General features: G+C 49.4%; 1 protein-coding gene across 1 annotated transcript in view; it reads left to right on the forward strand.

The window, feature by feature from the left end:
- Positions 1-16,030, forward strand: part of LEO1 (LEO1 component of Paf1/RNA polymerase II complex) — a 215,090-nt gene that overhangs the window by 117,533 nt on the left and 81,527 nt on the right. Inside the window, exon 7 of the mRNA XM_078684833.1 lies at positions 11,035-11,129. Within this exon, the coding sequence (XP_078540959.1) occupies positions 11,035-11,129 (95 nt within the window). The remainder of the gene's footprint in view (positions 1-11,034; positions 11,130-16,030) is intronic.

Below are 16,030 nucleotides of genomic sequence, written 5' to 3' on the forward strand. Positions count from 1 at the left end.
TACATAGTAACATAGCCAGTTTCGCTGATAACTGTTTCCTAGAAAGCAAGTCATTAGAGGGCCAACTATCCAGAAGTTTGATCACTAAAGAAACATCCCATAGCCCCGAATATTTGGGTTTGGGAGGGTTCGCTACCCGTATTCCCTGGAGGAGTTTGCACACCAAAGGATGCACTCCCACTGGCTTCCCATCAATGTGGGTGTGCCCTGCGGAAATAGCCGATCGGAAGTTAATCACCGATCGATAGGCTAAGCCGCCAGCTGCCTTTTCCGACAAACAATTCACGACATGTGAAAGGCCTGCCCCCACGGGATCCAAGTCCCGTTCCACGCACCAACATAACCATCCCTTCCAGGCAGAAGAATACCTTTTTCTCGTGAAGGGGCCCAAGACTGGTTGATGAAGTCATTAGCTGTTCCTGAAACTCCAGGCAAATGCCACTGTTGCCTGAAAGCCTCCATGCCATCAACGTTAGGCGCTGAGACAGGATCAATGGATGTTGTTCCTGTAGAGGTCCCAGAAGAAGGGATTCCGACCAGGGCAACATCCTGGGAAGGTCGCAGCACATCCCCAACAACGTCGGGAACCAAGGTTGCGACCTCCACAGAGGCGTCACCAGGACCACCTCCGCTCTCTGCTTGAGAATGTACGATGCTACTCGTGGAATGAGGAGAAAGGGAGGGAACGCGTAGTTCACAACGCCCGACCAGTCCTGCAGAAAAGCATCCGTCGCTGCCGCCGCTGGGTCCGGCCTCCAGCTGAAGAACTTGGGTAGATGGCTGTTCAGCCTGGATGCGAACAGGTCGATCTGACAAGGACCCCAAAGGTCCTGCAGCCATTGAAACATTTGGGGATGCAGCTGCCAATCGCTGTAATCCCGAAGGTGTCTCGAGTTCCAGTCCGCTACCACATTGGACTGTCCCGGTATGTATTCCGCTATAACAGTGATCTGACGGTTAAGGCAATAATGCCAAAAATCCTTGGCTATCTGTACCAACATGGACAATCTCGTCCCCCCCAGTTTGTTTATGTATCGTACCGCAGAGACATTGTCCATTCTGAGAAGAATGCAACATGATGTCTGCTGCGGGGAGAGGGTCTTGATCACGAAGGATCTTGCTAGGAGTTCCAAGCAATTTTTGTGTAACTCCAGCTCTTGAGGAGACCATCTTCCTCATGTTGAAACTGCGCCTCAGCGCGCCCCCCAGCCCCAATGGCTGGCGTCTGATTCTATAACCACTTCGGGCAGTGAACCGAAAATGGCCCTGCCGTTCCACACCTCCACGTGGTTCAACCACCATTGCATCTCGTCTCTCACTTCCTGTGATAGGGAAACCAGGTCTGAGTAAGCCAGCCCTCTCTGAAGGTGCTGGATTTTCAATCTCTGTAGCGCCCGGTAGTGAAGGGGCCCTGGAAATATCGCTTGAACGGACGACGCCAACAAACCCACTACTCTGGCGACCGTCCTGAGCGAAACCACCTGCTTGCTGAGAAGAGATAGAATCTCCTTTAGTTTCGACTTCGGAAGACTGGAACTGCGCCGCCTGTGAACTGATCACAAAACCGAGGAAATCCGTCGATTGCGACGGAATCAGAGCCGATTTGGTCTGGTTGATTACGAACCCCAGATTCTGAAGTAACGTAATGGTCGTTTGCAGGTGTTGCGACACCAGATCCGGGTCTTGAGCCATGATCAGGATGTCGTCCAGGTAGATTATCGACCGTATCCCCTGTTTTCGAAGGCGGGCTTCCACCGGCTTCATCACCTTGGTGAAGCATCAGGGAGCCGAGGAAAGCCCGAAAGGAAGGGCCGAGTATTCGAACCATCGTCCGTTCCACTGAAATTGGAGGAATCGGCGATGAGGTGGATAGATGGGAATAGACAGATAGGCGTCTTTTAGATCCAAACGGACCATCCAGTAGCCTTGTCGCAGTAGATCTGCCAAAAGATGGATGCCTTCCATCTTGAAATGGTTGTATACAAGGAAGTAATTGAAATCCCTCAAATTTAATACAAGTCTGTGACCACCTCCCTTCTTCTGAACTAGGAAGATATTGCTGCAAAACCCGTGTGGATTGTAATCGCACACCGCAATAGCCTGTTTGTGAAGCAATTCTTCCACCTCGTTGTCTATAAAAAGTCTCTCTCTTGTTGGGAAAAATGGAGAGTCCTCGGACTGGACCTTTGTCTGGGAGTCTCGTAGAACTCTAGCTGAAACCCTAACAGTCTGCAAGACCCACGAATCCTGGGTCAGAAGACCCCAATTGTGAAGGAAATGTCGTGTGCGACCCCCCAATGGAATAGGAAAATAATCGATTGCACTCACCTGTGGAATTCTGGGAGTGGAAACATGCTCTGTTGCCACCTCCTTGCAATCTGCCCTTGTTGAATCGGCCTCGTGTGGGGTAGAACGTACCACCTCTGGTCGAATCCCAGTCACCTCGGCCTCTACCGAAATCACCTCTGGGGGGACCTTGGCTGGCGAAACGGCCTGGCGAGCGTCCCCGACCGGCCCTGTTAAAAACTTGTTGGTGAAACACACGCTTGATTCCGGTCTGAACCTTATCTAGCGAAGTGAAGGTCCCCACGTACTTGGAGACATCCTTCACGAAGCGATCTCCAAACAGGGTGCCCTCAGCTAAGGGTCTGGTTCTGCCGATGCCAACTCTATCAGATTAGAGTCCATTCTCATTAATAGCGATTTGCGCCGTTCCGTGGACAGTGCACAGTTAGCGTTGCCTAACAAACAAATTGCACGCTGGGTCCAACCCGCTAGGATATCTGGGTCAACTGGAACGTTGGATTCTTTGGCTTGCAGCGCCATTTCGAGGATCTTTGCCAATGGATCTACCACGTCCAGCATCTTATCTTGGCAACCGCGCCAGGCGCGGTCTATTCCCTTCTTAGGATCCTTTGCAAATTTTTTCAAAAAGGTCAACAGGCTAACGTCTATTTCGGGAGTCTCCGCCACCTTATGGGCGAGCTCGGGTCGAGGGCATTCGGATCTCAGGCGGTTACGGACCTCCTTATCAATCCCCTTTCTAATGTTTTCCTATAGGTATTCTGCCACAGCTGTAGCCGGGACCCAATCCGAAGATCTAGGGTGAACGATCTCGCTAGGGTTGAATGTAAAGGGGGTATTAGGAGTAGGGACTGAGGCCGAAGAGGCGCATTTCTTTGCCTTCTTCTTCGGGGGTTGTTCCTCATCCGTATCTGTGGTGTCGGTACCTGTAGTGGTAGTAGTGTCTGTGTCCACATAGTTTTGTTTGCTCTTGGCCTTGCCACCGGTAGAGTAGCCATGATCCTGCCCTGAAGGTGCCGGAAGGGAACCTAACGCGTCAGTATGTGGCCATTGATCAGTGTTGCCTGAAGTGTTGCCTGCAGTAGTGGCTGGTGGAGCCTTTTTAGCTGACTTATCTTTAGTAAACCCATGGCGTTTTGCGGAATTCTCCAGGTGCTTGGTTATTGGTTTGTGCGCAGCCGCCAATGCTTGTTGCACAGTTGAAGGCACTGTGCTCTCTACTGCCTTATTGACTGAGGCCTGGACCGAAGCATCCAGAGCCTCCACGATCCTGTCTTCCACAGCAGCAGGCTGCTCTTCATAAACTTCTTCCCCTGCCTCCTCATCAAAATGCACCCACTCCTCCATATCTAACACACAGTGGGGCAAGAAGATTCCCAAAGTCACAAGAGTAAGGCACAAGGGGAGTAAGGGGGGGGGTCAGCCCCACTGCACACAGAAACAAGTAGTTTTCCAGTACCAGACCCCCTCAGCAGTGCTGTATTCAAGTTATTGCAGCCCAAGGGGCATAGGAGCCAAAAAACGAATATACAGAGCGTGTGCTCACTCTTGAAAAGGCAGACGATTAGGACAACCGGTCAGGTGTAACGCTCCACCAGCCTAAACGAGCAATCGCGGTGGAAAGGCGGGCAAAATCGGCAAGAAAATGCGAGCAGCCCAACGCGCGCCCAAATCCTACTAAAAGTAGCCCAACGGGCGCGCGTCACGCTGCTCGCGTAATGCCGGGTGGTGTGCGGCTCCAGAAGGCGCTGGGGCGATGAGGGAAGCCCACGCGCAGTTCCAAGCCGGCCGAGGCGCGGCTGAGGAGATTAGGTAAGCCGCAGCGCGGCACGGTACTGGGTGCGCCGAGGCGCGATGTGGAGAGAAGCGGAGCGGAGCTCCGAGCACGAGCGTAGAACGCTCCCTACACGGCCGCTGCTAGCAGGCGGCACACGAGCCTGAATACGCGCGAGGTTGTTGGCAACCCAAATAAGCAATTTTACCAAAAATAACACATGAACAAAAATATATATCCCAAAGCACATGCAGCGCGCGCTGTCATCCGCAGTATCAATATTGCAATTCAATAGTTTACATCTCTAACATGCCAAACACACACAGAGAGAAGGGATCAGGCACTTATCTCTTGCTGTGAGCAGCAAAGAAAGAGGAAGCTGGGACTGTTACCAGGGCTCTTGTAGGGCTAAGGAGGCGTGGCTTAGGCCGAGCATCATGGTTAATGTGGTTTATTTTTATACAACTGTACGTTTATTGGCTGCTGTGAGTTTACAGTAAAAGAAAGAGAAGCATAATCTGAAGCCTCCGGTCCTGTAATAGAATCGAGTTTCTCTCGTGCCATGCCCGCCGCTGCGGGGCCGGAAGAGCGAGCTGGGGTCATTAAAGATCGATTGCTCCCCCCCCCCCCTAAACCTTGTTGACCTGGCAGCATCGTCATTAACTGATGAGTTAATGCCAAGTACCATGCATTGTCATTAACTGATGAGTTAATGACGATGCATGGTACTTGGCAGGTCTACCAAATACAACAGCCGACAGAGTGACACAAATGGGCGCAGTACATTTAAGTGTGGAATGAGCTGACCTTGAGGTAGCGCAGGCGGGAACACTGCTGCAGTTTGCACCGCGTTCTGCCTGGTGACTAGGCCAGGGCCCCGTGGCGTAAGGATTTGGAGATGCTCCAGACCGTCGTTTACCTGCTTATGCTACTGATAGCTACAAGTGGGGTCACTTCACTGAACAGATAGCCCTCTCTCTGTGACACAACCAGCTGCCACCTGTCGGAAGGTCGTCATATCTGCCATTCCGAGGGAGGCGAAAGAACATGGCTTTTGTACGCACTAGGTCTTTACTCTTCTGCCACAGAGGGCTGTTGTGAAGATATGCATTGCAGCATGGCCTAGTCGGGTCAGCTGAAATCTTTTGATAGCCTGTATGTATTGCCAGACACTCGGCAGGAAGCTTTCATTGAGGCCGTGACTGAAAGTCATTAAACTGTGCTGCTGCGCACTATTTGAAGTTAATGGGGCCCGCGGCCTCTGCGGATTGGTGCCAGGTACCAGCAGCCTGGCTGCCCTGCCACTGCAGTCCAGCACAGCAGCTAAGTGAGAATGCTGCTGTGAAAGTTCATCGAGTCCTCTCCTCTTGAACCGCGCTACCTATTGCTATTCGCAGATGTGCCCTTCCTCCATGCTCCTTCACCATCTATTGGTGTTCGCTAACAATCAGCGAGCAATCAGCGAGCAGTGACACAACACAGCCCTGGCAAGTACCAGCGTCGTTGGCGTTTGCAGAGGAGAGCTGGGGGCATCACACCCACGAGAAGTAGACCACTGAGTGGGCAATGTGCTGTCTGTCACCAGTCATGAGTGAAACTCTGTAACGTGGAACGAGGGGGGCAACTGGTGACATCGACTATGCGTTGTTGGGGTAAGTGTCACTAAGCACAAGTTCCATTACACAAGGTCACTCATTTTTTCAGTTTCTGTCTTTCTGCCCGTGTTTGTAATGATCAGTGCCAATTCGCCCATACCTTTATGCCCCATTCATGTGTCCCTACGTTTTTTTGTGAGTTCCCTGTGGCTTTCTACCCCGTATCTGCCTTAAGTTGTAGGGTTTCTCATTCGTGAATGGATGTAGTTTGTGATATTTATGTGTTTCCCTTGTCTTCATTACTTCATTTTGCTCGTGAGAAAGTGTCACTCATATTGGTTGAAATGTCACTCATAATAACACTGAAATTATGAAAATGTCACACATGGCAATGTGAAACCTTGGCAGCTATGCTTTTCAGCTCCCGGAATGCCAGCACTTTTTGAACACATTGGTTAAAATAACATGCCTGCTCACATTGTGACTCTCGAAACACAAAGCACACAATGGACCGCACAATGTTTGGCGCCATTACCTGCTTCGCTTCCTGGCCCTTGGTCCCTCGTTCATGTAGCATTGTGGCAGGCGTCGAAGAGCTGTGGTAATGGTACTTCGGGCCAAGGTTACCTGATCCCAATACACAAGGCAAGAGGTTTATTTCGTAGATCATTATTCACAATACATTATTCAACTCACTTTCGACAAAAATGACATAATTTGAAATGGCAAATAAAGACTTGAAAAAGGGCTCTGTTTTTTCCTTTTAAATTCAATCCAAATAATTTCCTTAACGATTCCATATGTGTTTCTTCACTAGTTCCTCCTTCAAATGTTTTATAATTTACGTTCTAGTGCTTGCCATTAGGAAACCATGACTACAACCCCAAAATGCAATACTAGGCAGATTTATTTATCAGTGCGGTTTACATAAGCACCAGTTATGTTACAGAGTGACACATTCATTTTGTAAGGCACAAATAAATTGAGTCATTTGCCCAGAATCACAGGGTGTTGAGCATCCCTGACAAGACTGGAACTCGATCCCCCAGCTTCAAGGTCGACAGCTCTAGCCGTTAGGCCGCATCCTCAATTACATTGTGACATGGGAGATCCACAGTATCGCTTTTTTAGGTTTTGCCTCGCCAAAAAGATGCGCTCTGCGCATCTTTTTCGCGCAGGCGAAAACCTGATGAGAATTGTAGTGTGCTTTGGCTCGGCCCTCCTCATTCATTGGCTGGCTCCGTAAATGGAGCCTTGCCATTGGACGAGGGGCCTGTCCGTCAATGCCGGACCAGACACGGGGGCGTTCCCGACATTCTTTGGCTTTTGCCGACGTCACGCGAAAGCCGGGAACGCCCCCGAGTCTGGTCCGGCCGGGCCGTGCTTGTTATGAAGTAGAGATCACTTTGTTGGGCCGGTGTTTCGGGGACAGGGGAGGGACGAAAGGTGTACAACCTGGAAGCTCGTACACATGACACGCACGCCAGCCATGTACTCGGCCATGTGAATAAGACATGGCGCGTGCCTGGGCGGGCTGCTGCCTGCCAGTTGGAGGGCGGGTCCCAGAACAAGGTTGCCTCCTCCTCCGCCTATCCCTGACGCGACCGGTGGTGGCAATAACAGAAGCACACCGTCCTAGAGGGGGAACGCGCTGGACGCTGGTCCCGGGCAGTGAGAGGAGAAGGTGGCCTCTGCCAGCTCCAACGGAATGTACTCCCACTGCACTAACATGGCGGCCGCCTTGAGGAGCGTGGCCTTCAGGAGACTCGGCGAGCAGTGTAAGTCCGCCCTGCCTGGCGCGTGTGCTGCTGCCTGCGTTTTACCTCTTCTGCGGTCATTCCTTAGGTTCACTTCTCTCTCACTCTGAGGAACCCGCTCATATTGTCACGTGCGCCTCTTTTAGCCAGTCGTATCTTTTTATAGCCTACAGGACGTTGCATTCTGGGACTTGTAGTTTCAATATAACATGAACATGGGCTAACCATCCCCTCATAGAACGTGGGATAATAAGCAGGACTGGTTGGAGTTGACACATCTGACAAGGGCCCACTATGCCCGCATACTGAGAGCGGTGGTGGTTTGTGCTGTGATGTTCACAACTACAGCTATTGGCTGCTGCTGCAGGGAGTGCAGCCTCACCTGTGAATTTAGCCGATGTTTCAAATACATCACTCAGCATGTTTGGGTTTATAGTTAACGATTCTCTTAGCTGTGTGCCTCAAAATACCTACCATGCTTGGTACAGTTGGTTAAATAGGGAGTGCCTGATTGTGTCACGCATTAACAAGGAACCTACCGCCTTCAAGGAGAAAATTCAAATTACCTGTTTTAGCACAGGCAGTGCCCTTCTAGAGCACTTATTTCGGTCCTAACATTCTTGCAAGGGACCGGTGCAATGGGCAATAACAGTGCCACTTTGTTTTAGATAGCGCCGTTTATGTGCGCTGTGAATTACAAGTGGGCCGTAGTGTCACCATTTTTTATTCTTACGCCACCTCATCACCGCATGGCGTGTTTAATGGGTCTAGTTCCACGTGTAGAGTATTTTCGACTTCCTTTACCGTCGGTAAAAGTACCGCTGTTTCTTGGTACTCCACGGAATCAATCTGTGTGCTCTGCGGCAATGGTGGCGCTATTCAGCGCTCCCTTCACCTGCAACTCCTGCATACTCGGTGGTCCCCGCGGGACGCCTCTACAACCATGGCAGAGTGGAGCTTCAGAGTGGAGCTTCAGAGTGGAGCTTCAGAGTGGAGCTGCAGAGTGGACCTTCAGAGTGCAGAGTGGAGCTTCAGAGTGCAGAGTGGAGCTTCAGAGTGCAGAGTGGAGCTTCAGAGTGCAGAGTGGAGCTTCAGAGTGCAGAGTGGAGCTTCAGAGTGCAGAGTGGAGCTTCAGAGTGGAGCTTCAGAGTGGAGCTTCAGAGTGGAGCTTCAGAGTGGAGCTTCAGAGTGGAGCTTCAGAGTGGAGCTTCAGAGTGGAGCTTCAGAGTGGAGCTTCAGAGTGGAGCTTCAGAGTGGAGCTTCAGAGTGGAGCTTCAGAGTGGAGCTTCAGAGTGGAGCTTCAGAGTGCAGAGTGGAGCTTCAGAGTGCAGAGTGGAGCTGCAGATTCAGAGTGGAGCTGCAGATTCAGAGTGGAGCTGCAGATTCAGAGTGGAGCTGCAGATTCAGAGTGGAGCTGCAGATTCAGAGTGGAGCTGCAGATTCAGAGTGGAGCTGCAGATTCAGAGTGGAGCTGCAGAGTGGAGCTTCAGAGTGGAGCTTCAGAGTGGAGCTTCAGAGTGGAGCTTCAGAGTGGAGCTTCAGAGTGGAGCTTCAGAGTGGAGCTTCAGAGTGGAGCTTCAGAGTGGAGCTTCAGAGTGGAGCTTCAGAGTGGAGCTTCAGAGTGGAGCTTCAGAGTGGAGCTTCAGAGTGCAGCTTCAGAGTGCAGCTTCAGAGTGCAGCTTCAGAGTGCAGCTTCAGAGTGCAGCTTCAGAGTGCAGCTTCAGAGTGCAGCTTCAGAGTGCAGCTTCAGAGTGCAGCTTCAGAGTGCAGCTTCAGAGTGCAGCTTCAGAGTGCAGCTTCAGAGTGCAGCTTCAGAGTGCAGCTTCAGAGTGCAGCTTCAGAGTGGAGCTTCAGAGTGCAGAGTGGAGCTGCAGATTCAGAGTGGAGCTGCAGATTCAGAGTGGAGCTTCAGAGTGCAGAGTGGAGCTTCAGAGTGCAGAGTGGAGCTTCAGAGTGCAGAGTGGAGCTTCAGAGTGCAGAGTGGAGCTTCAGAGTGCAGAGTGGAGCTTCAGAGTGCAGAGTGGAGCTTCAGAGTGCAGAGTGGAGCTTCAGAGTGGAGCTTCAGAGTGGAGCTTCAGAGTGGAGCTTCAGAGTGGAGCTTCAGAGTGGAGCTTCAGAGTGGAGCTTCAGAGTGGAGCTTCAGAGTGTCAAGAGCAATGCCAATAGCTCTAACTTTAACAAAGGCAAAACCATTGCATTGTAAATGCTTGTTTCTTTGTGTTTTCAAAACCTGAAAAAAAGTGCACCGCCACTAAAACACTGACTGGTGTTTTGTATCTTTCAAATGTTTAGCTTGCCTTATAACTCCGGATGTGTGCAGTCCTGTGTCAGTGATTTTGCCATGTAATCCTTCCGTGTGTCCATCAGTAGGTCGGCAGATTAAAGTTTCTATCAAACTTTGAGCAAGCAAACAATTGTGCCTGTTCAAGGAGTGAGGACCAGGTTTAACGCTGGAAGAACCGGACAGGATTGCAGGACTGGAGCGAGGTGTCCTATTGTTTATGTGGCTGTAATGTGGCAGCAGCCTGAGAGCGGGATAGGCAGGTGTCTGTCTGTCTCTGTGCTTTCGTGTTAATGCACCGTAGTCTGTAGGAGTGATTCGTGATAGACGCATTCTAGGAGTATATAACTATTTTTTACAGTACCGTTTGTGGTATATGTGTTTCTGATTTCTAGCCGTGGGCATAGATATTATGTGGATTTGCCGCATAAATCCAGTCTACATTATTGCAAGGAAATGCACATTATATGGCATAAGGCGGCACACTGTGTCAATCTAATCTCGCTTTGTTGTCTTTGGAACAACAAGTAGTATTGTCTGGGCATAAGTTTCAGCTCATTGCTATGCATTCGGCTCACAATTTTGCCAATCGGCTACTAAAAGGTGAACAGTTTGAAGTGGCATCTCGAGTTTTAGTAAATGTTGAATCTATTGAGCTAGAAACTATGTCTGTCGAAATTTGCCTCTCTTTCGAGTTTCAAGGGAGGCTCAGAAATACAGGCACTTTCAGAAGGCGTCCGCCCCGTGCGTGAAGTGCATCATCAGAGCTATGTGAATATTAACCGCTGTGAGCCCCGTGCCTGAGGTGCATCATCAGAGCTGTGTGAATAATGACTGTCAGCCCCTGAGGTGAATAATAACTGTCAGCCCCGTGCGTGAGTTGCATCAGAGCTGTGTGAATAATAGCTGTGAGCCCGTGCCTGAGGTGCATCATCAGAGCTTTCCATATCTCACTGGTATGCAATTAAACACATTTTGTCGAGTTACACTCACTCCTGTAATCTCACCCCATCCACATTGCTCATGTCACCCAAATTCCTGCACTCTCTACCACACTGCTTTCAAGAACAGCATACTCTTGCACACACTGTCACTGCTCACAAATTCAAAGTTTGCTAAAAGTTTTATGTAACGCATTGTCATACACAATGCCAATAACTCAAACTTTAATGCTGGGAGACCTATTGCATTGTAAATGCTTGTTAATATAGTGTTTCAGTGTTCTTTAAAACACCAAATGCCACACAAAATTATTAGGAAATGGTGTAAAGGAAAAATAGTGCTTTGTACGGGGCTTACATACATGTTTCTGGTGTTTTCCAGGTTGAAAACACAATCCGATGGAGAACACGGCGAGATGAAGAAGGAAATGAAATTAAGGATAGCAATGCCCGAATAGTTAAATGGTCAGATGGCAGGTTAGTTTGGAGCACCCTCGTGTCAAAATAGATTTCACCATTCGTAGAAAAAAAAATATTCTGGGTTTTTCCACCTATGATTAAAAAAATGTTTGTCACCGAAATGTTATTGTATGTTATACTTTGAAGTAAGAACTATCTGGAGCGCTTTGATTATCTGCCTTTTCTCCATGCCTCTTCCTATATGGCTGACAGATGACGGACCACACTCATGAACCTGTTTGACCCCGATTTATTGGCTTCAGCACAGTAGGCAATAACCTTGCTCAGCTTCATTCAAATGTGCATTCAGGAGTGTCTTCATTTTTCTCTCAATCAACGGCCGAGTAACTCGCTTCAGATATTCCTTAATTTATACGAGTGCGGAACCCTGCTGTGATCCATATAGTATACATTGCAAATATCTGTACCACACCTAATGAGTCAAACTGGACTCTTATGATTTAGCAGTTATTGCTGTACATAGCTGAGTCAACTCCTTAGTTCCCTTAAGTCATGCTAGTATTTTGAAGCAGCCTCATTTGAGTTTTCTGGGCTCCCTTTGCATCCTGACCTCTAAACTACCATGTCTGTTTACGAGGTCTACTACAAGAGGCATATTGTGATCAATTATTTCTTTGGCATCCACTGTGGCACTCTACACATTTGTTTTGCCCAAAAGCTCAATGCATAGCTAGACTGAGAACAACCTGATGTATTTCACATAGTGGTGGTTCTGCAGGATTTTATTGATGTCAACACTACATCTTTTTCACTGTAGGTGCAATATAATGGGACATAGCTGTCCTTCCAGGAGTGGTCAAGTTTACAGGGCTGTGTGTACTTTTTCCAATACAAGGTGACCTGGTAATGCTCTGTTCCCAAAGAGTCACTAGTGATTTTCCACTGTGCCCAGTATATGCATATTGTTGCTCTTAAAGCACTCCGCCAGTTCCTCTACTTTGACCAGCTCACTGATCATCAGCTCCTGCAGCATTGACATATAATAGGTGTTTTCATTGTTTCAGGCTTTCTTGTTTGCAGAGTTTTATATAGCGCGAACTAGACCCGAACCGAATCAGGTATCAGAGCGCTTTACATACTCATCTATCCGTGCTTGTCAAGGCGCAGTATAATGCACCTGTTTGGTTCCTAACCCTACCATACTTTCCTTCAGCTCCAGGAACATCATCTCTAAATCTTTCTGAATGTCTGTAGTAGTGATCCCAGCCTCTACCTCCATCATGCCCTCAGTATTTTCATCAGCCTTGCTGTTATCCTCGCAACCACTGAACTCCAGCTTCATTTGTTTCTTATCTGTTTGCCCAAAAATATCATAAAAGTGGCTGCGAACAGTGAGCAACTAGAAGATTTTAAGTGTCTGAATGCTGTCCAGGTCTCCAGTGCCAGATCCCTTTCCTGAATGCTGTCCAGGTCTCCAGTGCCAGATCTCTTTCCCTAAAACTGTACAATTGTTCCTCCAATTGACAGTACCTTTAGCACCCTTCATAATTTTCTGTAAATGGAACCCCTTGTACCTAGGGCAAGGAGGCCCCTGAGGGATGCAACATGTATTGTGCCTCCCTACGGGACCACTGTGCACCAACATGCAAACTGCCATTGCAGGCTGCGTGCCTTGGTGAAGAGAAAAGTGAAGCCATGACCTGGCACTGCTCTTGTGTGCCATACCTGCAGACACTACATATGGTATAGGTAAGTCACCCAGCGGGCCTTACTAAGGCATTGTGCACTATACTACTTGTGTGGACATAACTGCATGAGCAGATGCGCCCTTGTGATGTCTAAGTCGATTCTTGGACATTACAAGTGAACAGTGTAGGAATCTGGCTCTGTATATACTATACCAAAGTGAGAGATCGTGTGCACAGAGTCCAGTGGAACCTAAAAGGTAGGCAGAAGTGAAGTAGATAGCGCCTCACTCTCTATTTGTGGTAGTGTGGCCAAGCAGTAAGGCTTTATCAGAGGACAGTGTTACGCATTTGTTGTACAAACTTAGTCAGAAAATGAATTCGCACACTCAAAGACTGAACTTCAGACCAATTGTTTTTGTATAAAAATATTCTTTGTTATTTCAATTTCTAGAACCAAGCAAGCCTGTAAGCAAGCAATAAATACTTTACAGTAGTAATGCAATTGTAACACAGTTTGGATTGCAATTGTATATGCACTTTGTTTTGATTACAGTATTGTTACTAAAAATGTAATGCTTTGCAAATACAGTACATATACTTTGTATAGGCTTTTTAGTAAAATGACCAGTAGATTACTTATCAGATTAGTTCTCTTATACAGTACAGTATACCTGGATACTGCACTGGGACATTTGCTGCAAACAGGTGAGTAAAAGTATTTTTTTTGTTTAGTACAATTTTAAAAGGATTTCTTAGGTTTTCCAACTCCACACTTAAAACCTTTTCATAAAAAAACAGACAGGCGGCGGTAGGGAGACGGATGGAGAGAGAGGGAGGGAGGGAGACAGAGAGGGAGACAGAAGGAGAGAGACAGACAGTAAGTGAGACAGAGGTAGACAGAGGGAGGGAGAGAGGGAGAAAGACAGAGGGGAAGGGGGAGAGACAGAGAGAGGGAGACAGAGAGAGGGAGACAGAGAGAGGGAGACAGAGAGAGGGAGAGAGAGGGGATGGGATAGAGAGAGAGGGAGAGATAGAGAAAGGGAGGGAGGGAGGGAGACAGGGAGGGAGGGAGACAGGGAGAGAAAGGGAGGGAGACAGAGTGAGAGAGAGATAGAGAGAGAAAGATGTGTGAATGCTGGGTCTGGTGGCTCAGTGGATGAAGGCGTCCGCTGCAGGGGCCTGTGTTCAACCTCATGGTCACAGATTTTTGTTTTTGCTCTAGACCCGGCCCTTGGCCACAAACCACACTGTAACTTTGGCCCACGAGAGAAAGTTTGTGAGTACCCATGGGTTAACAGGTAAGTACTTTGTTGTGGGTTGTGGGTTAGACTCTGGTCCCCCAGGGTCAAGGAGGCACACTTGTTACACCCTCAGCGGCACTAGGGTGGCCAGGTGCAGAGTGCTGAGGCCCAATGTTATCCAATGGGGGATGGGGGCCTCCGGTTGGTGGCTGCTGACGAGCAGGCCACTGAGTGGTGGGAGCAAAGCTCCTGGACTTAAGCTCAGGGCAAATGGAGGTTCAAGCTAGCACAAAACCTGCGCCCTCAGTGGCACTATGGCAGCTGGTTGCAGAGTGCTGTTTTGTCATCGGGTTTCCTGCAGCTTTCAATGGGACATCTCTGGTTTGCAAACACACTGCCGGCTCGGGGACGAAGGTCTTCTGGGTGCGACCACCACCTGGAGAGATCAATTGGGATGTTGGGGGTTGGTTAGGCACTGTCGGTTGGGCCACCCAAGGCCGTGGGACGTCTGGTGTAGGGCTGCCTCTTAGGGTCGGATCTTCTTACCAACTCCAGGTCTCGGTTGGGGGAACCTTCCAGCTTGAGGCTGCAGGCGTTGGCTGGAGACTTGAGGCAGGTCAGGGGTCACCGGATCTTGGGTGGGGATAGCCGTGGAGACCTCCTGTTGGTGTTGGGCCACTCAAACATGGGCCGTAGGCACCGGGTGCAGAGTGGTGCAGACCTGCGGATCCTTGTGGAACTGGAGTCTGTTGATGAACAAATCCGGTGTTCACAGGAGACAGAGTCTTTGGGATGGAAGGCAGGCAGGTCCTTCTGTTTTCTCAAGGTTGCTAGCTGCAGGACACACCAGGATTTAGCAGGAGCAGGTTTGAGGTGGCCACAGGCTGGTAGGGGTGGGGCCAAGTCAGTGGACGTCATCCTCTTGTTAGCTTCGGTCCTTCTACTTCTGGTTTCTTGTCTGAGAAAGCAAGGTTCAAGGATGCACCTAAATACTAGATTCAGGGGCGCTACAGGTAAGTAAAAGGTAGGGACCAAAGGGTCCCTTCCCTGTGGTGGGTACACCCCCTATTATGCCACCCTCCAGTGGAAGGGGGGCATACGCCTTTCCCTGGTTGGTTGAACCCCCATCCACAAGATGACGGGGACTGAGAGTTGTGCTTCACCTTGCCTCCCCCACCTGAGGGGTGGAGTTGGCAGAGGTGGGAACACCTCTCTCCCTCACTTATTTTTCCTGCTGATTCTCCTGCCCAAAGTGGGGGGTCAGAACCAGTGGGGGCCAGTGAGTTGAAAGCAACAAGTGGCCTGGGGAAGCTCACAAAGGCAGCAAGCCTTTGAAGCTTCCCCTTTGTTGACCCTGCCCAACCTGGGGGAGTAGGCTTGGCACCTCGTCCCAGGATGTGCATTGTTTCAGGCCCCTGAGAGCAGCAGGCAGCTGAAATCATCCATTCACCCTAGACACTAGTGGTAGGTCGTTTTTCAGGGGGCATCTCTAAGATGACCTCTGTGTGCATTTTTCATTAAGTCCCACACTGGCATCAGTGTGGGTTTAATATGCTTAAAAGTTTGATATCAAACTCCTTAGTTTTCAGTGTAGCCATTAAGGTGCTGTAGAGTTCGTAATGACAGACTACCAGCACCATATACTCTTAATGGCAGCACTGCACTTACAATGTCTAAGAATGAATTCAGACACTGTAGGGGTGCAGGGCTCATGCATCTATAGCCTCACCACTGGTATAGGGCACCCAGCTAAAGTGCCTCATCTATGGCAGGGCAGTGGGTTGCAGGCATGGGAAACAGGGATGTGTGCCATGTCGACTCTTCTCGTTGTTCTGCACCAAGGCACACAGCCTGCAAAAGCAGTGTGTGAGTGTAAAGGTACAGGACCTCTAAGTGTGGCACAATACGTGCTACAGCCCTTAGAGGCATTTCATGGCAATAGTGCCCCTGGTACCTGTGGTACCATTTACCAGGGGCTGACCTGTGGCCAGAGATGCCAATTGAATTTTGTTTTCAATGCAGTTTTAGG

Source organism: Lissotriton helveticus, chromosome 3_2 (assembly GCF_964261635.1).
Source record: "Lissotriton helveticus chromosome 3_2, aLisHel1.1, whole genome shotgun sequence".
NCBI classification, from domain to species: domain Eukaryota; kingdom Metazoa; phylum Chordata; class Amphibia; order Caudata; family Salamandridae; genus Lissotriton; species Lissotriton helveticus.